Below are 19,073 nucleotides of genomic sequence, written 5' to 3'. Positions count from 1 at the left end.
CGAGGGTCAGGGACACCAGGGTACCCGTACAGGGGGCCTGGGGAACGGCCCTGCGGAGCGGCAGGGCCGGGGGCTGAAGTGGGGAGCCCCTGAGTTCCGTACTGACGGCCGGAGGTCAGGCTGCACTGAGCTGAGCCCTCGGGGTGAGGCTGCGCTGTGTGAAATCCCCTTAGCGTGCCTCTGTGTGTGTCTGCCCGAAGCCCGCACGGCCTCCCCGCCTCCCCTCCCCTGGGTACTCACAGCCAGAGCCGCGGGGGATCAGGACACTGGCTTTAATGCGGGGCGGGGTGCGGGGGGGGGGGGGGGGCGTGACGCCTGGGGGCAACAGGCACAGGGGGCCCGAGACCCGCAGGCGCCCACCCGCCAGGCGAGGTCTTCACCCCAACCCTGCCAGGGTCGCTCAGCAGGCAGGGAGCCGCGGCGCGGGGCGGGGCGGCGGCGAGCAGGGCTGGAGGGCGGGGCGGGCGAGGAGCCCGGAGCGCAGCGGGGCCAGCAGCCTGCAGAGATAGAGGAGCAGGGCCTTCAGGGCCAAGCTGGGCCTCAGCTCTCAGCCGGGCCGGAGCCCTCCCACACCCCCTGCCCCACGGGGTCCCCGCCCCGCCGGGCCGGGCGTCCCCTCCACGTCTGGCGAGTCATCCTCAGCGCCGAGCTCGACTGCACCGTCAGCCCCTGACTTGCTCTCCCAGCGTCTGCAACCCCACTGCACCCTCGAGGACTTCACCCCTCCAGGCGGCTTCTCCAGACGACGGGGCTGTGGACAGACCCTGCCTGTCACGTGTCCCCCGGCTCGCCCACGCAGGGTGCCACCTGGCCTGGCTCTGTGCCTTCTCCAGCATTTTCCTGGGAGAGTGGGCGGCCCTGTCTCTCTTGGACCACTGAGGGGCACTTTGCAGGAGGCAGTTAAAAGTGCTTGTACTTTTGGAAAGTCAGAGCCAGAGGGTCCTGGGGACCACTGAAGCCCAGGTCCTAAGCTCTTACATCAGAGTCATCCAGGGGCAGCCCCGCCCCAGAGTCTGGGGCCCAGAGGGCCTGGGAGGGGCCAGGTCATCCGCACCCAAGGTGGTGCTGGGTGCACACCTGGGCAACCACGGAGCTGACACAGCCCCGTGCAGGTGAGGGGGCAAGGGCCCGAAGCAGGAGTGACGTGTCCAGAACACCTGGGGACCAAACTGAGCCCAGCTCAGGGCGCTCTCCTCAGACCACAAGGCCCAGCCCGGGGGCACCACCCTGGAGTCCCTGCTGCCCTGGGGGCGGGGCCGGGAGCAGGGGGCTGGCCCTGGAGGCGGGGCCGGGTGCAGGGGGCTGGCCCTCCGTACCTCTACTGGGTGGTCGGGGACTTGGCGGCATCGAACATCTTCTTGCGGCCCTCCATGCCAGACATGGCCTCCACGTTCTTCCTCCAGTCGCCCACCTCCACGGGCCGTTCCTGCGAGGGCCACACACGGAGACTGAGCGCCGGCCCGCCAGGCGCAAGAGAGACTGGGCGATGGGCAGTCAGCCTGTCCTAGAAGGCGGGGCAGCCCCAGCCCTCCTTCCCCCAGAACAGGGCGGGGAGCCCCGTCCCCAGTCTCCCAGGGGTTCTGGAATGTTCTGCCAGGGGGCGGGGCTCCCCCAGGGGCTGCAGGGCCGGCGGCGTTGGTGCGGGTGGGGCTTACCTTCTCTGTGTCCTCCTTCTTCACGGACTTGAGGTTGGCGCGCAGGTCCATAGACACCTTGTGCTTGGAGCCCAGCAGGGCGCGCAGCATGGCATCAGCAGAGACGCGCACGCGCCGCAGCGGGGGGCGCTTGAACTTCCCGCGCAAGTCCAGCACCTTGAGCTTCAGGTCTTTGATCTGCAGGGAGCGGGTGGCTCAGGGCTCCGGGCCAGGCCCCCAGGGACGCCCGTGACCACCACCACCTCATGGACAAACACCTATGTTCCATCCGATGTTGCTGGCACAGGGGTGGGTGGATCTCGGACGGGGAACAGACGGATGTGTCGTTTGGAAGCCCCGTTTGGAGTCTGGGGCAGGGGGCGGGGCACGTCCTCCTATTCCCGCTTCTAACAAGTCCCTCCCGGTGAGCCTTCAGAGCAGGCCACTGAGGGCAGGGCCACGCCCCAGGGTGTTTCCAGAGTGCAACCTCGGGAGGGAATTCTGGGGAGATCCATGACCCGCAGACTAGCGGTCCTCCTCCGGTCCCTCCCCATGGCCCTCTGCGTGGACAGGTTCCCACAAGCTGCCCACCCCAGGCGCAGGAGCCCTGCCTCTGCATCCCACCCACCCCCCTGGAGCTGACGCCCCCATGCCCCACGCTGAAGGAGCGCTGAGCGCCAGAGTCGGGGTCAGGGACAGGCTGTCCCAGGCCCGCTGCTGTGTGACCCGGGCCGAAGTTCCCAGCCTCGCTGAACCTCAGGGCCCTCATCTGTCAGGTGCGGATAAAAGCACCGCTTGGTGCACAGGCACGCAGGGTGATCACAGGCGCAGTGCACAGGAAGGCCGTGCCCAAGGGGAGCTGTCATCACCAGGCTGTGAGGATGTGTGTGGGTGAGCAAACGGGGGCTGCTCTCCCACCGCGGAGCCCGCCTGGTGGGCTGGAGGAAGTCGTGCCTTTCATCAGTGAGACCGTCCTCCCCCGCCATCTCCAGGGCTGAGCCAAGCGCCATCTCCAGAGTCTGCAGTGGGAGGTGGACCCGGCCCACACCTGCCAGTCAGCGGCCCCACCCTCCCAGCCGCTCACCTCCCTGGTGTTGTGCAGGCACTTGGCCTCGATGTCGTATCGCTCCTCATCCACCACCTCCACTTTGGCGTGCAGGTCACGGCACAGGTCCTGGGGAAGCAGGGAATCGGGAAGGGAGACTAGGAGAGCTCAGCCTTCGAACCTTTTTCTGCCCCTCAGCCTGGGGCCCTTGGCCACCTCCCACCCTCAAGGAGACCTGAAGGGGCTGTTGGACCCCGCACTCTGAATGGAAGCCCTTTGTTTTCCTTTCTGAATGTACTTGTTATCGCCAGAAACTTTTCTTATGATAAAAAGAATATGTTAGTTGTAAAATTTTGAAAACTGTGTATTAACCAAAAATAATAAAGTAAGAATATTTAATGAGAATAAATAAAGCAAGAATACTGCCACCAACTGGAGGGAACCATGGATGACACCCTGATTCACAGATTGCTGTTCACTCGCGAAGTCATGTCTGATTCTGACCCCGTGGACCGTAGCCTGCCAGACTCCTCTGTCCACGGGATTTCCCAGGCAAGGATGCTGGAGTGGGTTGCCACTTCCTTCTCCAGGGGATCTTCCTGACCCAAGGATCGAACCCACATCTCTTGAGTCTCCTTCATCAGCAGGCGGATTCTCTACCACGGCACCACCTGGAAGCCTTGGTTTACGGATGGTCCCTGGTCTAAGGATGGTTCAACTTATGATGGTGGTGGTGAGGCACTGATGCATGTTCAGCAGAAACCATCCTTGGAATTCTGGATTTTCACCTTCCTCAGGCTGACATGCGGTGCCAAGCAGGGCAGCCCCATGCTCACGCAGGGAACCATCAACACACTCAGAGCCATTCGTACCAGACAACCACTTCTCATCTTCAGTGAATAACAGGATATATTCAACTCTCCATCATTATATAGGCTTCCTGTTGGCCGATTTCACCCACCTGTCGGCTGTGTGAGTGCCCTGCACATGTTAAACTGGGCCAGGCAAGCTGTGATGTGCGGTGGGTGAGGTGTCCACCACTCACATTCACACTCGGATATCTCACCTGACAGTGGTTTATCAGTCCATAGCCACGGCCTAGTCAAAGGAGATCTGTTTCCTTCCAGCCCCTTTGCTCTGCAGTCACTGATATCTACCCTCTTATTAATGTTAGGAAAACTTTAAAGCCATCTGCAGGGGAAGCCAGGCAAGGCTGGAGAAGGGGTCTCCCCACCGTGCTGCCCACCTGCCTGCTGGGCTCCTTAGGCTGGCCTGCGCCCCCCTCCCCGACACCTGTCGGGGCCCCTCTCCCCCCGTCCCCACCCCCCACCACCCCCCACCACCCCCCACCACCCCCCCGTGCCCACCCTGCCCGCCCCCACCCTCACGCTGTCACCCACACAATGTCACCTGCTCACCTCCACCCCCACGCCGTCACACCCCCACCCCCCACCCCCCACCCCCCACCCCCATGCTGTCGCCCGCTAGCCCCCACCTGCAGGGCGCTGAGCGACAGCCCGCGGGTCTGCAGGGCGGGGACGCGCTCCGCCAGGTAGCGCTTCTTCTCAGCCTCGCGCTCCTCGAGCTCCTGATCCCAGCACTCCTTGGCTCTGGCCAGCATCAGGCTCTGCGCAAGGCGGGGCCCAGCCGGATGAGCATCCAGGCACCCGCACGGGAAGGCGGGCCCGAGCTGGGCCGGCCCTGGCCCTGCCCCTAAGGAGGCACGTGTGCACAAGGCAGCCGTACCTGCCAGGCGTGTGTGCACCACGTGAGACCAGACCCTGGGACCCATCTGACCACCTGGGCACTCGGCCCCCCAGGCCTGACTGCCCTTCCGCCTTCCTCTTATCATTTCCCATCCTTGTGGGACCCAGAGCGCCTGAGAGAGAAACACTTAGCAAAACAGAGGCAGGCCTTTGTCCCCACGAGGGGTCCGGCCTCCCCCCAGGCCCCGAACTCAGGCTCTGGGCTCCGCCGGCCGCCTCCACTGAGCCTCCTTCCTCCGCCATCTCCCCTTCCCCCGCCACCCCAGTCTCAAAGGAGCCCAGCACCCCTCTGCCTCCCCAGCTGTCTCCCCCAGGGCCGGGAACCCGCTCACCTTCAGCAGGAGTTTGCGGGAGGCAGTGATCTTGGGTTTTCTCTGAGAAGGAGGAGGAGGAGAGACAGCTGAGGCAGAGGGTTAGAACCAGAAATCTGGTCCAGCACTGCCCGATCACCCTCAGCACCCAGAACCCCTGCCTCAGGGTCCCTTAAGTGCCCATCTGCGATTTAACCCCTCAGATTCAGAGACTCAGCTCCCTGACCAATGCGCTGGATCCTGCAATACGCCGTGCGGGCCCTGGGGTCTGCGCACCCCTCCCTCATCTGTGAATCAGGGGACTGAGACACCCCCGCCCCAGGCCAGCAGAGGGACTGTAGACAGCGTGAGGTTTGGACAACCACAGGCCTCGGGGAGCAAGGACGGCCCGCATCTCTGGGGGCAACTCCACCTCACTTCAAAGAAACAAGCTGTGAGTTCCTCAGTGAAGAAGCTTACCGCTTCAGTCGTCAAACTTTTGGCTGATGTCAACACTATCCACATAATCGCTCTCAGAAAACAATATTTTCTCCCCTTATTAAAAATTTTTGCCGTCTCTTGCTGACTAGACACTTCCTAACAGGTCTCAGCCCTGTAGGTGCGTTCTCCAGGGAAGCAAAGGGGCCACTCCACCCCTGAGACCCAGGTCTCCCGCCCTCTCTGGACACAGGTGGTCATGAACCCCACCCCAGCCAGCAGCTACTGGGCTGACCCCAGACCACAGCTTGGTTTGCTATTCCTGTGTGTGAAGTGGAAGTGATGGGCCGTGAGCAGTCCCCAGGGGAGCAAATGAATGGGCTTTGGAGCCTGGAGCAAGCTTCTAATCCGCCGTTCAGTGTGGTCTGTCTCCTCCTCTGGGAAAGCCTGGGGTCTTACTGGGGTCCAGTCAGTGTGGTTGCCAGGGGTGGAATGTGGCTAAGGTCATCGCCAGCCTCAGCGTCCACTGTCCCTCACCCTTGGAAATGCTTCCAAGCAGTGCTGTCTCCCCACCACGTGGGGGGCTTGGGGCCACCTTGCACTCCCCACAGACTCACACCCATACAAGCCTCAGAGACACTCAGAGATTCCCACAGCTGCTGAAAGCCAGGCTTTCCGATTCTCACTGAGAACCTCTGCCCAGCGTCCGTCCATTGTTGCTGATTTCTGTCGGCCAGCTCTGGGTCCACAGCTGCCCACTGCAGTGCCCACCTTGGCTGAACAGAGCCTGTGTCCTTAGCAGCCTGAACAGACCAGGACCACCGCGGAGGTGGGGCAAAGACCTGAGGGGCTGGGCAAGGACCCTGGCTCATCCCTCAACATCCCATTGTGGGGGGTGGGGTGGGGGGCGGTGTCGGTGGGGCGTCCGAGGAGGATCTCCTCCCACCCTGCAAGTGTGGCTTTGCCCAGGACCTGCTTTGCAGGGACAGGATGGCCCACCAGGCCTGGAGCACTCTCAGACCCAGAGAGGCAGAACTGCTGGGTGGTCAGCGTGGGTGCCGTCACACTGGTCCCAACCTCAGGACCACCTTCAGGGAGGGGCGTCATGCACAGGGCCCACCGCCCCCCCTGCCCCGCCCTGCCCGGACCTTGAGGAGCCCCACATCCAGGGAGTTTGCTCAGCCACTGGACACCCCTTCCCCAAGCCTTGACCCAAGCCCTCTCCTCTCCCCAAATGTCCACCCAGCACCCCAGCACCCAACTGAAGACTCAACCAGGGCGAAGATACCCAGGGTCTCACTCACCTCGCTGCGGGCGTCCGTCACAGGAAGGCCAGGGGCAGAGGGGGGAAGAAAACAGAGTCAGTGTGGACAGTGCTCAGCTTCCGGTGGGGAGAACGACAAGGACGGGGGACGGGGCCACAGGAACAGGCTGGGACAGGGCCACGGGGATGGGAGCAGGCCACGGGGATGGGGGGCCACAGGGACGGGGGCAGGGCCACGGGGACAGGCTGGGACAGGGCCACAGGGACGGGGGGCAGGACCACAGGAACAGGCTGGGACAGGGCCACGGGGATGGGAGCAGGCCACGGGGACGGGGGGCCACGGGGACGGGGGGCCACAGGGACGGGGGCAGGGCCACGGGGACGGGGGCAGGGCCATAGGGACAGGCTGGGACAGGGCCACGGGGACGAGGGCAGGGCCACGGGGATGGGGGGCAGGACCACAGGAACAGGCTGGAACAGGGTCACGGGGACAGGGGGCAGGGCCACGGGGATGGGGGGCAGGACCACGCAGACAGGCTGGGACAGGGCCATGGAGACGGGGGGTGGGGCCATGCAGACAGGCTGGGACAGGGCCATGGAGACGGGGGGTGGGGCCACGCAGACAGGCTGGGACAGGGCCATGGAGACAGGGGGCAGGGCCACACAGACAGGCTGGGACAGGGCCACGGGGACAGAGGGCAGGGCCACGCAGACAGGCTGGGACAGGGCCACGGGGACGGGGCCCAGAGAGAATGCAGACAACACACAGAGGGGCCACTCCAAGGAGGAAAAGCCACAGGCTCCGTGGGCTGCTGGAGCCCCTCGCTGGGAAACACCAGTCATCTTATGGTGGGGAGGATGGGGTCCTCAAGGGGGCCCGGGCTGTGAAAGCTTCTGTCCTGGGTGCTCGGACGGAAGCTCGGCCAGAACCTCCCCAAGCTTTGTTCACCTACTTGGTGATACTGTCACGGCTTGTGGTCCACCCATTTCACCAGCACAGACAGACTGAGGGGCAGGCCATCCGGGAGGAGTTCTGCTCAAACCCTGGGAGCACCTGTGGGGCCCTGGGGACCCCAGCGTGCAGCACTGTCCCTGTTTTAGGGTCTGGCCTCCTGGGGAACTGCTTCAGGCACTGAACAGGTGATCTGAAGTCTGCGGCAAACGGACACACCTTCTTGGACCCCGGGAAGGGGCAGGGGACTACTTACACTTCCGGCATGGTGACGGGCGGTTGGCACCTGGGGCAGAAGGAACCGCTGATGAGTGAGACACACCAGCCCTGCCCCACCCGCACCGGCTGGGCCTGGGGCTGCATCAGCCGCCCGGCCTGGGAGAAAGGGTCCACAGCAGGAAAGGACATACCGCCCCCCAGCGGGTCAGGAGGCGGCACACACTTGTCCGTTCACTCTTCTTGTCTACCCATTTCCTCCTTCATACAAGGGGGACAGAAATCTCATGAAGGCAAATAAGTAACAGAAGAACTGGGCCGGTGTGTAGGGCCAGGATCTGCAAACTGCAGCCCGCAGGTCAGGAACGGCCTGTTTTTGCTCGAAACATTGTGAAACAAAGAATCCGTGACAGACCTGTATGTAACGTGCCAGTGCAGCTCAGGCGTGTCTCTTTGCTTGACCCCATGAATCGCAGTACGCCAAAGCCTAAAGCATTCCCTATCTGCTCCTTTCCAGAAAGGCTAGCTGAGGCCTGTGGGGACCGGAATGGCATCCACAGAAGAGGTGTTTGGAGGGCGCTCACTTGGGGGCCTTGGATGACAGGGTGAGACAGACCGCGCTGCGGGCAGCAGGTGGTCATGGATGGCTCAGAGAGGGAGGGTCTGCGAGAGCAACCACAGAGAACCAGAAGCTGCTGCCTGGCACACCTCCAGGGGGCGCCATTCACTTGGACAGCGATGCACCCAGGGCAGGGCTGTGGGGTGCACTGCAGGGAGAGGGGCTCTGGTCAGGAGGAAGGGCAAGCCCTGTGTCCAACTCTGGTTTCACCCCGAGCCTCTGCAGGGCCGTTTTCCTCTGCAAAATCAGGGATCAAAGAAGTTATTTTCCACTTAAAGTTTAGTTCTTGAACCCATTGTTCAAGCCAAATCACCAGACCAGCCAGCCCTGGTTGGGGGCGGCGGTTAGCCCAGGATCCCCATTCTCCTCGGTGGGGTCCTCTGCCTATGGAGCACAGTTTGAAGCCCCCTGACCAGTGATCCTGGGACCTCTTTTAGCCTGACAGTCTGGGGCCCAGATCAAGGAAGGAGTCCTTGACCATAGAAGGGACATGTTCCTAAGGGCTGACCACACTCGGGGCCAGCCTGAACAGACAGCATTCAGTGCAGGGGGTGGACACTGAGCAAAAGATTCAGGGACAACGGGTGGGGGCAGGTGCGCAGAGCAGGTCAGGAGTCCTGAGCAGAGTTGGAGGGGGGAGGATGAGGGGAGGGGGGCTGCGCACAGGGTCGGGAGTTTGGATTCCGTCCAGGTCCTGGAGTGGGTGGGGGCGTGCAGCAGCCACAGCACCTCCTCCAGAGCCGTCTCCACCTCTGCCTCAGTCCTCCCTGCTCCCCGTGCCCATGACGCCCAAGTCGGGGCAGCTCCCGCACCAACTCCCCCATCAGAAAGTCTGTGGGCCCCCCTGCCGCTGGGTTGCAGGAATGTGACCCGAAGCCTCAGCTGTCACCTTGGGGCACAGAGGGGAGCGGAACAATCCTCACATTCCCGAGATGCTTGGCTGAAGTTAGATTTTATCGCCAGCTGTTTATTCTGGGGCCTCTGAGGAGGTCCTGGGGAGAGCACCCGCTCCGTCCGTCACAGCCCCTGTCGAGCGGCCCTGGGGGCACAGAGCCCCCTGAGGTGGACACACTGCCCTCGGGCTGTGCCCACACCTCCCAGGGGACCCACTGCCTGCCCAGCCGGTGCCGGACCCCTGCCAAGCTGCAGCCTACCCCGCGCCTGCCTGCTGACAAATGCCAGGCCAAGGGAGCTCTGCGCTGCTCTACACCCGCGGCCGGGACCCATTGACAGGCCCCCTGGAAAACAAGGGGGACCAGCGATAAGGACTGCGGAGGAGGCAGCTCCGCGGTGGGAGGCACATGCCCGGCCCCCACGGCGCGGGGAGATACGGACAGCAGGAGCAGAGGCCGAGGCCGCATGTCTGTGGGCGTGAGGCGTGTGAGTTGCGTGTGTGTGGCTGTGTGCGTGGGGAAAGGACTGATCACTCCCCTCGGGCTCATGTCTGCCTCCCCGACCCCACCACCATCCGGCCTCCCCAACCTTGGACCCCAGCTCAAGGGCACTGCAGGCCTCCAGACCCCCAGCAAGGCTTGTGCAGCCCCCAGCGCTGAGCAGGAAAATCTGCCCTCGGGGCCCGGGGCAGGCTCCCAGCCAGCGGGCTTCACGCCCCGCACCCGTTAGAGAGCCCTCCCAGGTTCCAGTCCCCATGCGCCCCCCAACACCCCCCCCCAGAGGCCCACCCCCAACCCCGCCACCTTCGCTGTCTGCCCTGGAGCCCCGAGGAGGGCGGGCGCTCTGCCTGCTCCTGCTGCGCCCACCATGCAGACAGCACCGGGCACAGAGCGAGTCGCCAAAGACCAAGAACAAAGAGGTGGTGGGTCTCCCTGGTCCGCGGTGGGGGAGGGGAGGGGGTGCGGCCTTCCAGCGCCTGGGTCCTGCCCCCTCACCCCAGCTTCTGCTCCGTCTCCCACCCCGGTGCTGCCTCTGCCCTCGCCCCAAGCTCTCCATCTGCGCCTCTGGCCCCGGAGCACCCTGCTCCCTCCTGGGGCCACAGACGGTGCAGCCGCATGGAAACTAGTCCTGAAGGCTCTCCTTGGGGCTCCTGGGGGCCCGGAAAGTCCAGCTCATGGCTCCCAACCTAGACAGGCTGGAGGCTGTCCCTGCAGAGCCATCTCGAGCCGTCCACAGATAACCCAGCTGCACAGGCGGGAGCCACCCTCCTCGACGTCCAGGCTCCGGCCTACTCCAAGTCTGAAGCCCTAGCACTGTGGCCCAGGCGGGGGACACTCACCTTCCTTGGTCTCCGGGGGTGAGGCTGGCCTCGGCTCGTGGCTGACTGCAGACTGTGGGGCAGAGCAGAGGGCAGGCTATGAAAGCTGCGGCCCGCAGCCACTGGCCGGTAAAAATAGAACAGACCCGCCCCCCTCCCCTGCCTGCTCCCCCTGCCCACCGCACACGGCCTCATGGACGGGCCATGGCAGCTCCCAGCAGCCAGCGAGCTCCAAGACGCTCGTGTGCCAGCTCAGGAGCACGCAGAGCCCGGGCACACAGCACCACACCCAGGAGATGGGAGCCCCAGAAAGGGGGGGCCCACAGACCAGAGGGGCTCCAAGCAGGAGTGGGGCTCTGGGAAGCTGTCTCACTGACCCCACATCCCTTGCAGGGACATGTGGAAACCAGGCCCCAGACTGGGCTCCAGGAGGGCCAGAGGCTTGCCGTTTGGGCGTCGCCTCAGACTCTGGTACGCACCCCAGGAGGGCGCCTGACCCTAGGGCTTAGGTCATCAGTGCTGGGGGTGCACTGAGGGGTCTGGGCCCGGGCTGACCCTTGGGCTGGTGGACTTTAAGGATCCACAGACGCTCCACACCCTCTCCTGGCAGATTTCCCAGGCGGCTCCCCACATCCGAGCCTGGAACTTGGTCGCACTAAACCCCCCCACCCCCGCCCCCCGCCCCCCGCCCCCGGCTCCAGCCCCATGCCAGCAGCACGGGGGGGGGTGTGCACCTGTTTACTGACTATTTTTAGAATGATGGATGAACACCTAATACCCACCCTCTGGTCAGAGGAAGACAATGCCTGCTATGTTAATCCAGTGGCTATTATTGTTGGTCATCTCATGGGCCAGGAGTCCAGGCCGGGGCAAAACAAGCAGGACACTGACCCTCGCGGAGACCAGGCGAGGCCGTGCCAGCAGCAGGAGGGTGGGAACAGAGCTGGTGGGCCAGAGTGTTCTCGGGGACATCCCCAAGGGCCACAGGGGGTACAGAGCCCGCCCTCTCGAGCCAGCAGAAGTGGCTCTGATTTGGCTTTTGTCGGGTCGCCTTCGGGAAGCCTCCATGCGAGAAGGCTGCCAGGGAGAGAGGCCGGGGTCTGGGAGGTTATGTGGGGTCAGGGTTCCAGGCGGAGCGGCCTGGGTGGAAAACAAAGGCAGGCCCTGCCAAGGAGTGGCTGGGGTCAGAGAAGGAATCTGGGAACTGGGGGCGAGCTTATCGCCTGGGTCTATCATGTTTATAACTTTTGCAATAACTTTCATACAAAACCTTGACATGGGCAAAGACAAATGAATTGTCTGCTTGGATTACCCTGCTTTCTGGAAAGGAAAAACAAAGAGAACAGGCTGACAAATAGAACGATAACAGTCCAAGCAACCTGAAAGGCCAGCGGCCAGGCAACGTCAGAAAGCGTGCTGCCCGTGATCCGCTCCGTGGACCCTCCCCTGTGGTGCCTCGGGCAGCCTGACTCATCCGCAGGCTTCACGCGGACCCCTGTCCCGGGCTCCAGAGTCCCACGCCCACCCACACCCGCCACCCTGCCAGCCTGCAGCGTCCTCAGCCCCACTGCCCACACAGTGCTGCGGGGCTCTGCCGAGGCCTCCTCTCTGCTCCCCATTGGTGCCTCTGCAGCCTGTCTCCTGCCCTTGCTCAGAGTTATCCTGAAAACGTCCCCTCTTCTCAGGGCTCATCCGCCCGGCCAAGCGCCACACCCCCCCCCAAAGCCCACACCCCTCCTGCCAACAGCACAGCTGTCCTGAGGCTGTGAGCCTGTGAGGCTCTGGTGCAGACATGCCCCTGGCTGGGGAGGACCCTCCACAGTCAGTCAGGACCGGTGCCCTCAGCCCGGGAGAGGTGCGGACGGATTCCCTGTGTTGGCTACGCAAGGCCCCTCCCCACCCCCTGCTCCCCACCAACAGCGGCCGTACCAACAGGAATGGAAATATGCCACCTCGTCGGCCAAAGGGGCTTTGAAAATGTGATCAACTAAGGGCTGAGTCCGGAAGATTCTCCTGAATCGTCAGTGGGGGCCCCACCCAATCTTGTGGTCCTTGGGAGCCAGAGGGTGAGCGGCAGCTCAGGGGAAGGGGTGACAAGGAGGCAGAGTTCGGGGGGAAGACCCCCATGAGGACGGGACGCGCCTCCAGAGAGAGTTGCCCAGGATGCCCAGTGACGCTGAGGTGGGCTGTGGAGCTCTGGAAACGTAAGACGCTGGATTGTGCGGCTTTGGGAGCAGCAGGTAGGCCAGGCCCGTGGCTGGGGTTCAGGTGGCCCTTGTGGCCCTTGGGACCACGTGGGTTTGGGGGCTCTGAGAGCACAGCTGGCCCAGGGGCCCCAGAGCGCAGCAGGCACCCCCCACATCCCTGGCCAGAGCCCAGCCCCAGACAGGGGTGGTCCCGCCCCTCATCCCTTGGCACGGACCCCAGGATAAGGTGCGGAGCCCACAGCGGGCTGCCCGCGCTGTGGCCCCCTCTCGGCCTCCCTGCCTCCACACACTCGGCTCCTAGGGCCACAGAGGCTGCTCGGAGGCCTTCTCTCCCTCCATCCACCTCCGAGGATCAGAGGAGCATCGCCTCCCCCAGGGAGCCAGCTCTGACCCCCCGGACTATGCTTGGAGCCTCCTCCAGGCTCCACAGCCCCATGCGTCCTTGTTTCCCTGCACATGGCCCACAACATGGAGGTCGTCTACCAACTCGTCCGGAGAAAACTGAGTGTCAGCCCTAAACTGGCCATACGCTCAGTGCCTGGCACGGTGCCTGACACGCAGTAGGTGCTGAATCTGTGCTCGTGGGGTCAATGAGTGGAAACAGTGCCTGACACGCAGTAGGTGCTTAATCAGTGCTCCTGAGGTCAATGAGTGGGCACGGTGCCTGACACGCAGTAGGTGCTTAATCTGTGCTCATGGGGTCAATGGGTGGGCACAGTGCCTGACACACAGTAGGTGCTAATGAGTGCTTGTGGGGTCGATGCGTGGACAGACGCGAGCACGGAGAGGAGCCCTCTGACAACACAGTGCGGGAGATCAGCTCTGGGCTCAGGAGGTCCCGCAGGGCCCTGGGGAGCCCGCAGCCCCGGGCAGGGTCGGCTGGGAGCTGCTCACTCAAGCTCTGGCTCCCGAGCGTCTAGGCCGCAGCTGCGCCCTCTCCCGGGGCGGGCAGTCCCGCCTCTCACTGAACCTTGAGACAGGGGTGAACTGCTGCCCCTCCAACGGAGCGCTCAGGCAGGCAGGGAGGCAGCGCGGGGCCGCTGTGCCTTTGCTGACGTGACGCTGAGCTGCGCCGCCCTGCACCCCACACCCACACCGGGGCCAGGAGCGCCAGCGGGACGTGGCGCCAAGGCAGACGGAGGGCCTGCCGGTGACCGGTGAGCACCTCCCCCCTGCCCGCCGAGCCTCTATAACGTGAATAAGATATTTTACGTTATTGAGGCTTATTATGTAAACCTATCTGGGCTTACATAAAAAAAGTCACATGGGCTTATGTGTATAATTATGACATACATTAATCAATATTCTTTTTTTCCATTTCCATTTCTAATACGGTAAATATTGGTAATCATGACCAACAAACAAAAGGGTTTAGAGTCCTCAGTAAATCTCATAAAGGGTTCTTGAGACCCAGAAGTGTGAGAACCACTACTCTTTTTAAAAACTTTTTACTGAAATATAGGCAATGTACAGTGTTGTATTAGTTCCTGGTGTATAGCAAAGAGATCAATATATATATATATATATACATGCACCTATATATTCTTTTTTCACACTGTCTTCCATTGTCGGTTGTTACAGAATGCTGAGCACGGCTCCCTGTGAGGCGCAGTAAGTCCTTGTTGGCTATCCATTTCACATACAGTGTCTGCGTATTTTAACCCCAAACTCCTCACTTATCCTCCCCCTCAGAACCATGTTCTGTTTTTAGTAGATTATTAATGCTATTATCTGGCTCATTTATTTTATCTATAAAATAAAGATTAAAAAAACAAAATGATCAATAAAAAGGTGAAGTATGTTTTTTAATCCTGTCAAGTAGCAGCCAGAAGCAGGAATAATCAAGAAATCATTTTTAAAGATGTTTTTTGACGTGGACCATTTTTAAAGTCTTTATTGTATTTTATACAACATAGCTTCTGTTTTATGTTTTGGTTTTTGGGCCACAGGCATTTGGGATCCCAGGTCTCCAACTAGGGATCGAGCTACAGCCCCTGCTTTGGAAGGCAAAGTCTTAAGCACTGGATCACCAGGGAAGGCTCAGGAAATTCTTTAATATCCAAGTTATTGATTGTGGACTGGCCATTGGTAATCTGGGAATTTTGTGGCTTTGTGGTTTCATAAAATGTCCTGAAATGACAAGTTAGGGAGACTTCGAGAAGGAATCCCATGAAGCTGGGATTTTGTTTCAGATTTTTGGGTGAGAAAACTCTGCCCAAATTCTAACTCTTGGAGAGTGTGTGTGTGTGTGCCCCGTTCATGGCCCACAGACCAGTACCTGAGCGCCTTCTCTCCGTCCACCCAGCCCGCCCTGCTGCTAATACAGTCAGCCATCCTCAGTCCGGCCCGAACCCGTCGCCCAGGAACCTTCCCTGCTGCGCACACCCGTCCACCCAGGTGGGCTGGGCCCGTCTCAGCACTAGACCCAGAGAGGACAAGCACAGCTCATCTGGCGGAAGTGCTTGCAACGCAGTCACCGTGAGCCCCGTGCCGCTGCTTTGACAGCGGTTTATCTTCCTTAAAGTCGGGTCCCTGCGTCTGAAAGTCCTCCTAAGGATCTAAGTGGTTAAGGGGCTCTTCACTTTGGGGGGTTTAGAACTTTCACTGAAAACTTTTGAAATCTGTAACTTGCACACACGTCATTTGGAAGACATCCCTTTCACACGCACACCGAGGCAGGAGGCTCCGTGACCCTCTGAACCCACTCCAGGACACGCAGGGGCTCTGAACCAGCGGCGCGCCCCAGGGACTCCTAGTCCTTCGCGCGGTGTGGGAGCCCGGCGCCTGGCGCCTGGCTCCTCTCTCGGGTCGGGGGTGACGCTGAGGAAGGGCTGCTGGGGACGCCAGCAGCAGAGGGCGGTGCTGAGCAGGGCGGTGGGCGGGTCGCTTCCTGACGCCCAAGGAGAAAGAAGCGGAAGAGAATCCCTGCTGCTTCTGCATCGAGGACGCTAAGGTCCGGGAGCCCAGGGAACCACGGTGTTTCAGAGCCTGCGACCAAATGGTGCTCATTCTCACCGACGCCTTCCCCCACGGACAGTCACCTCAATAATTCAGGGGTCCACGTGAGACGCACACTTGCTACAAACACCTGTCATCCTCTCTCCGACTTCGATAACCGTGAACGCGTCACGATTCACACTAAAATCTAGACAGACGGGAAGGCTTCCCCTCCTGCTTCGTTGTTCACGTGAATATATTAAAAACCCCCAAGCAACTGAAATAACGTGTGTGCTTTATGAAAGAACTACCGTGGCGCGATGAATCCTGAGAGGAAACTTGGCTTATTAGGAAATACAGAAAGGAATTCATCAGGCAACCAAGGAGAAAGGGCATTACAGACCCCAGGGTAATCTGAGCAGACACGGCCGCAGGAAATCTCGTGGGGCAGCTGGAACTGCGGGCAGTTTGCTCTCGCTAAAGTGTGGAGGACGAGGCTGGGGCCAAGCAGGGGGCGGGCTGGCAGAGGCTGGAAGGAGACTACAGGTCACAAAACCTGGTGTGCACCATGTGCCAAGCAGCCCAGACTCAGCAGTCACCAGAGGTCTGTCAAAGGGCTGCCACCCAGAGTAACAGGAAGCTGTGCGCTTGAGAAAGTTCATGCAGGCCGCAGGGTAGAAGCTGGACCCGAGGGTGGAAGAGCTGGAGACCAAGGAACCAGCTGAGAGGCGATCACAGTGCCAGTGCCGGCGACGATAAGGTAGCGGAATGTGCGCGTGACAGAAGCCACGCCCACTGCAACGTGCTCGGTGGCTCAACCACGTCCGGCGCTTTGTGAGCCCACGGACGGTAGCCCACCAGGCTCCTCTGTCCATGGGATTTCCAAGGCAAGGGTACTGGAGTGGGTTGCCATTTCCTTCTCCAGGGGATCTTCCCGACCCAGGGGTCAAACCTGGGTCTCCTGCGTCTCCTGCCTCCTGCGCTGCAGGGCGGACTCTTTCACGTCTGAGCCGCTGCGGAAGCAGCTCCTGGGGAGGGAGCGGCAGCGCGCGGAGCCGAGGAGAGTCCAGCTGGAGGGAGCACCCCTGTGTTGCGAGCTGTTTCATTTGGGGACCTTACTGAAGGCTGGGCTTCCCAGGTGGCTCAGTGGTAAGGAATCCACTTGCCAATGCAGGAGACCTGGGTTCGATCCCCGGGTCGAGAAAGTCCCCTGGAGGAGGCAATGGCAACCCACTCCAGTATGCTTGCTTGGAGAAGCCCATGGACAGAGGTGCCTGGCGGGCTACAGTCCCTGGGGCTGCAAAAGAGTCAGACATGCTTAGCGACTAAAACACAAGAAGCAGCTGAAGGTTGCAGCCCAGGAGACAGCCCCTCAGAGGGCACTGGAGGACTGCTCTGAAGAGGACAGGGAGGAGGCGGGATACAAAGGAATGCTTCTTGGGGAAAAATACCCAAAAATCAGAAACCTGCAGTCGAACATCAGAAGGTTCCTTCTAATCAGAGAAACCAGAAAGATGTGAGCGTCTTCGCGCATTGACGTTACTCCCGAGACGTGCATCTCGGCTAGCTGAGGCCAGCGCCCTGGGCCCTGGGGGTGCCCCACGGGAGTGACCGCTGCAGCGAGTGCCAGCTAGAGGAGCATGCTGTCACCGGTGCAGAGCTCAGCGGTCACGGCGCCTGGAGATGGGCCAGGTGAGGGGACAGAAGAGGGGCAGGGGGAGCCCCAAGGGTCAGACGTGCAAAGGGAAGGGGGACGGAAATCAGAGGAAGAGAAAGAGATGGAGGTGGGCAGGGTGAGGTCAGCAGGGGCCTGGAGGGCAGTAGTCGTGGACCTGCGTTCAGCCGAGAGCACAGGCGGCACACCGGGACCCGGGATGGAGCGAAGCTCACAGACGGAGGGCGACCCCCCGCTTCTACTCCGGACACGCAGACAGCCAGCCTCAGATGGGCACAGAAGGAGATGGGAACTCTGACCTGGGAAAGGCGGCCATCTCCAGGAAGCGCTGATGTCTGGGGGCTGCAGAGAGGCCGAGGGCCTCCAGCCCCAGCCACACCCTGAGCTCCCGACAGCCTTTGCATGCTTCCAGGTCCTATCTGTAAATGCACAGTGAGGACCACCAGATGTTGGGGGGAAGCTGAGAAAGGGAATATCTCTGCCACACCAACAAACCAGGATGCCACATCGCCAGGGACTGCAGCCTCCGCAGACGGTGAGCTGGCGAGCCCTGAGGGACGCAGGGAGGGAGGAACACTGCTGACCAGCAGCCACCAGGCTGCAGCCACCCCACAGTGAGCCCGGAGGAAGCTCAGGATGCGAGGACACCGGGCACTGAACTTCCCCGGCAGTGCAGGGGACACGGTCCCCCCCTGGTCCGAGAGAAGCCCCCGAGCACCGCAGCTCCCGGGCCCAAGCTCCAGAGCCAGAGCTCCTCTCAACAAGCGAAGTCCCACAGTGAGGTGCCCTGCACAGAAACAGAGTAGCCCCTGACCTCCACAATGGGAGAGAGCCTGAGGGGGCAGGCAAAGGGGAGAGAGCCAGGCAAGGGGGACCGGGCACAGTCAAAACTAAATCAATAATTTTTTAATTTAAAAAATCCACAAGATGCTGACCCCAGAAGGTGAGGTACATATCAAAGGAGTTTCTGTGAGCCCAGGCTGCTGCATCTTCCCACACGTAGAAAAGCTCTGCGTTCCTTCACTTGGGATATCTGGTTCCTTTAATTAACAATAAACTTTTGATGTTCAGACTACCTGCCCTTTATTGCAAAACTCCTGTATAACCTGGCTCCTCCCCTCGCCTCCTCAGAGCAGTTTCTCAGAACTCTCTGCAGTGCTGTCTCCAGACCTGATTTTGCCCCAAAGGAAACTTAACTTGAAACTTTCATGTTGTGCAACTATTTTCCAACAACATCTACTGTGAAAGAGAACCAAAACAGCCAAAATAATCTGGAGAAAACACAAAATGCAAGGAGCAGAGCACAGCTTCTAACCCTGACAGAGAGAGAGGCGATACCGTGTCCATGAAGGTGGGGAGAAGAGAGAGGAGATACCGCGTCCATGAAGCGGGGGAGAATGCTATAGAGAGAAGAAAAGGAACATTCTGAAAATAAAAAGAACTCTTCGAAGTTAGCAATACAGTAGCAACAACAAAGCATTCCACAGGACCGCTGGGGGGGAAGCTTGAAGAAATCTTCCAGGAAGCACAGAGAGAATCTGCTCAGGGAAGATAAGAAAGTTAAAGGACCATGGGCGCCCAGCACTTCACACCTGGGGGCCCTGGCGCCTCAGAGAGCCGACGAGTCACTCGTCAAAGACCCTGCGCGGCGCCTCCCAGGACTCAAGCGCCCAGCCCCGAAACGCTGAGGACCCGGAGCCCAGCTCCAGAGACAGCGCTGCTGCTTATTGCTTAGTTGCCGACCAGAGAGAGCGCTGCTGCTTATTGCTTAGTTGCCGAGTCGTCTCTGACTCTTTAGCAACCCCAGGGCCCAAACGA

The 19,073-nt window shown here is 61.1% G+C and overlaps 1 protein-coding gene across 1 annotated transcript; it reads right to left on the bottom strand.

Moving 5' to 3' along the window:
* Nucleotides 1-258: 258 nt before the first annotated feature.
* On the bottom strand, nucleotides 259-5,260 carry TNNI1 (troponin I1, slow skeletal type). Its single transcript, XM_052653594.1, has 7 exons — nucleotides 5,216-5,260; nucleotides 4,778-4,819; nucleotides 4,175-4,306; nucleotides 2,719-2,808; nucleotides 1,656-1,832; nucleotides 1,317-1,426; nucleotides 259-497 (listed from the first exon to the last, which is right to left on the bottom strand). Exons 1-6 carry the CDS (start codon nucleotides 5,258-5,260, stop codon nucleotides 1,319-1,321), a joined length of 594 nt encoding a protein of 197 aa, XP_052509554.1. The 3' UTR covers nucleotides 259-497; nucleotides 1,317-1,318.
* Nucleotides 5,261-19,073: the final 13,813 nt, after the last annotated feature.

The sequence above is a fragment of the Budorcas taxicolor genome, chromosome 16 (genome assembly GCF_023091745.1).
Source record: "Budorcas taxicolor isolate Tak-1 chromosome 16, Takin1.1, whole genome shotgun sequence".
Lineage (NCBI taxonomy): Eukaryota > Metazoa > Chordata > Mammalia > Artiodactyla > Bovidae > Budorcas > Budorcas taxicolor.
The sequence above is the reverse complement of the archived record's forward strand: the minus strand, read 5'-3'. Positions and strand labels throughout refer to the sequence as shown.

Excerpts from the sequence above, each read along its gene's own strand:
- TNNI1 (XM_052653594.1), bottom strand. The coding sequence starts at position 5,260 with ATGTGGATAGTGTTGACATCAGCCAAAAGTTTGACGACTGAAGCG. Across the intron at positions 4,820-5,215 it reads AAAGTTTGACGACTGAAGCG|AGAAAACCCAAGATCACTGC; the intron begins GTAAGCTTCTTC and ends CCTCCTTCTCAG. Across the intron at positions 2,809-4,174 it reads TGTCGCTCAGCGCCCTGCAG|GACCTGTGCCGTGACCTGCA; the intron begins GTGGGGGCTAGC and ends CTGCTTCCCCAG.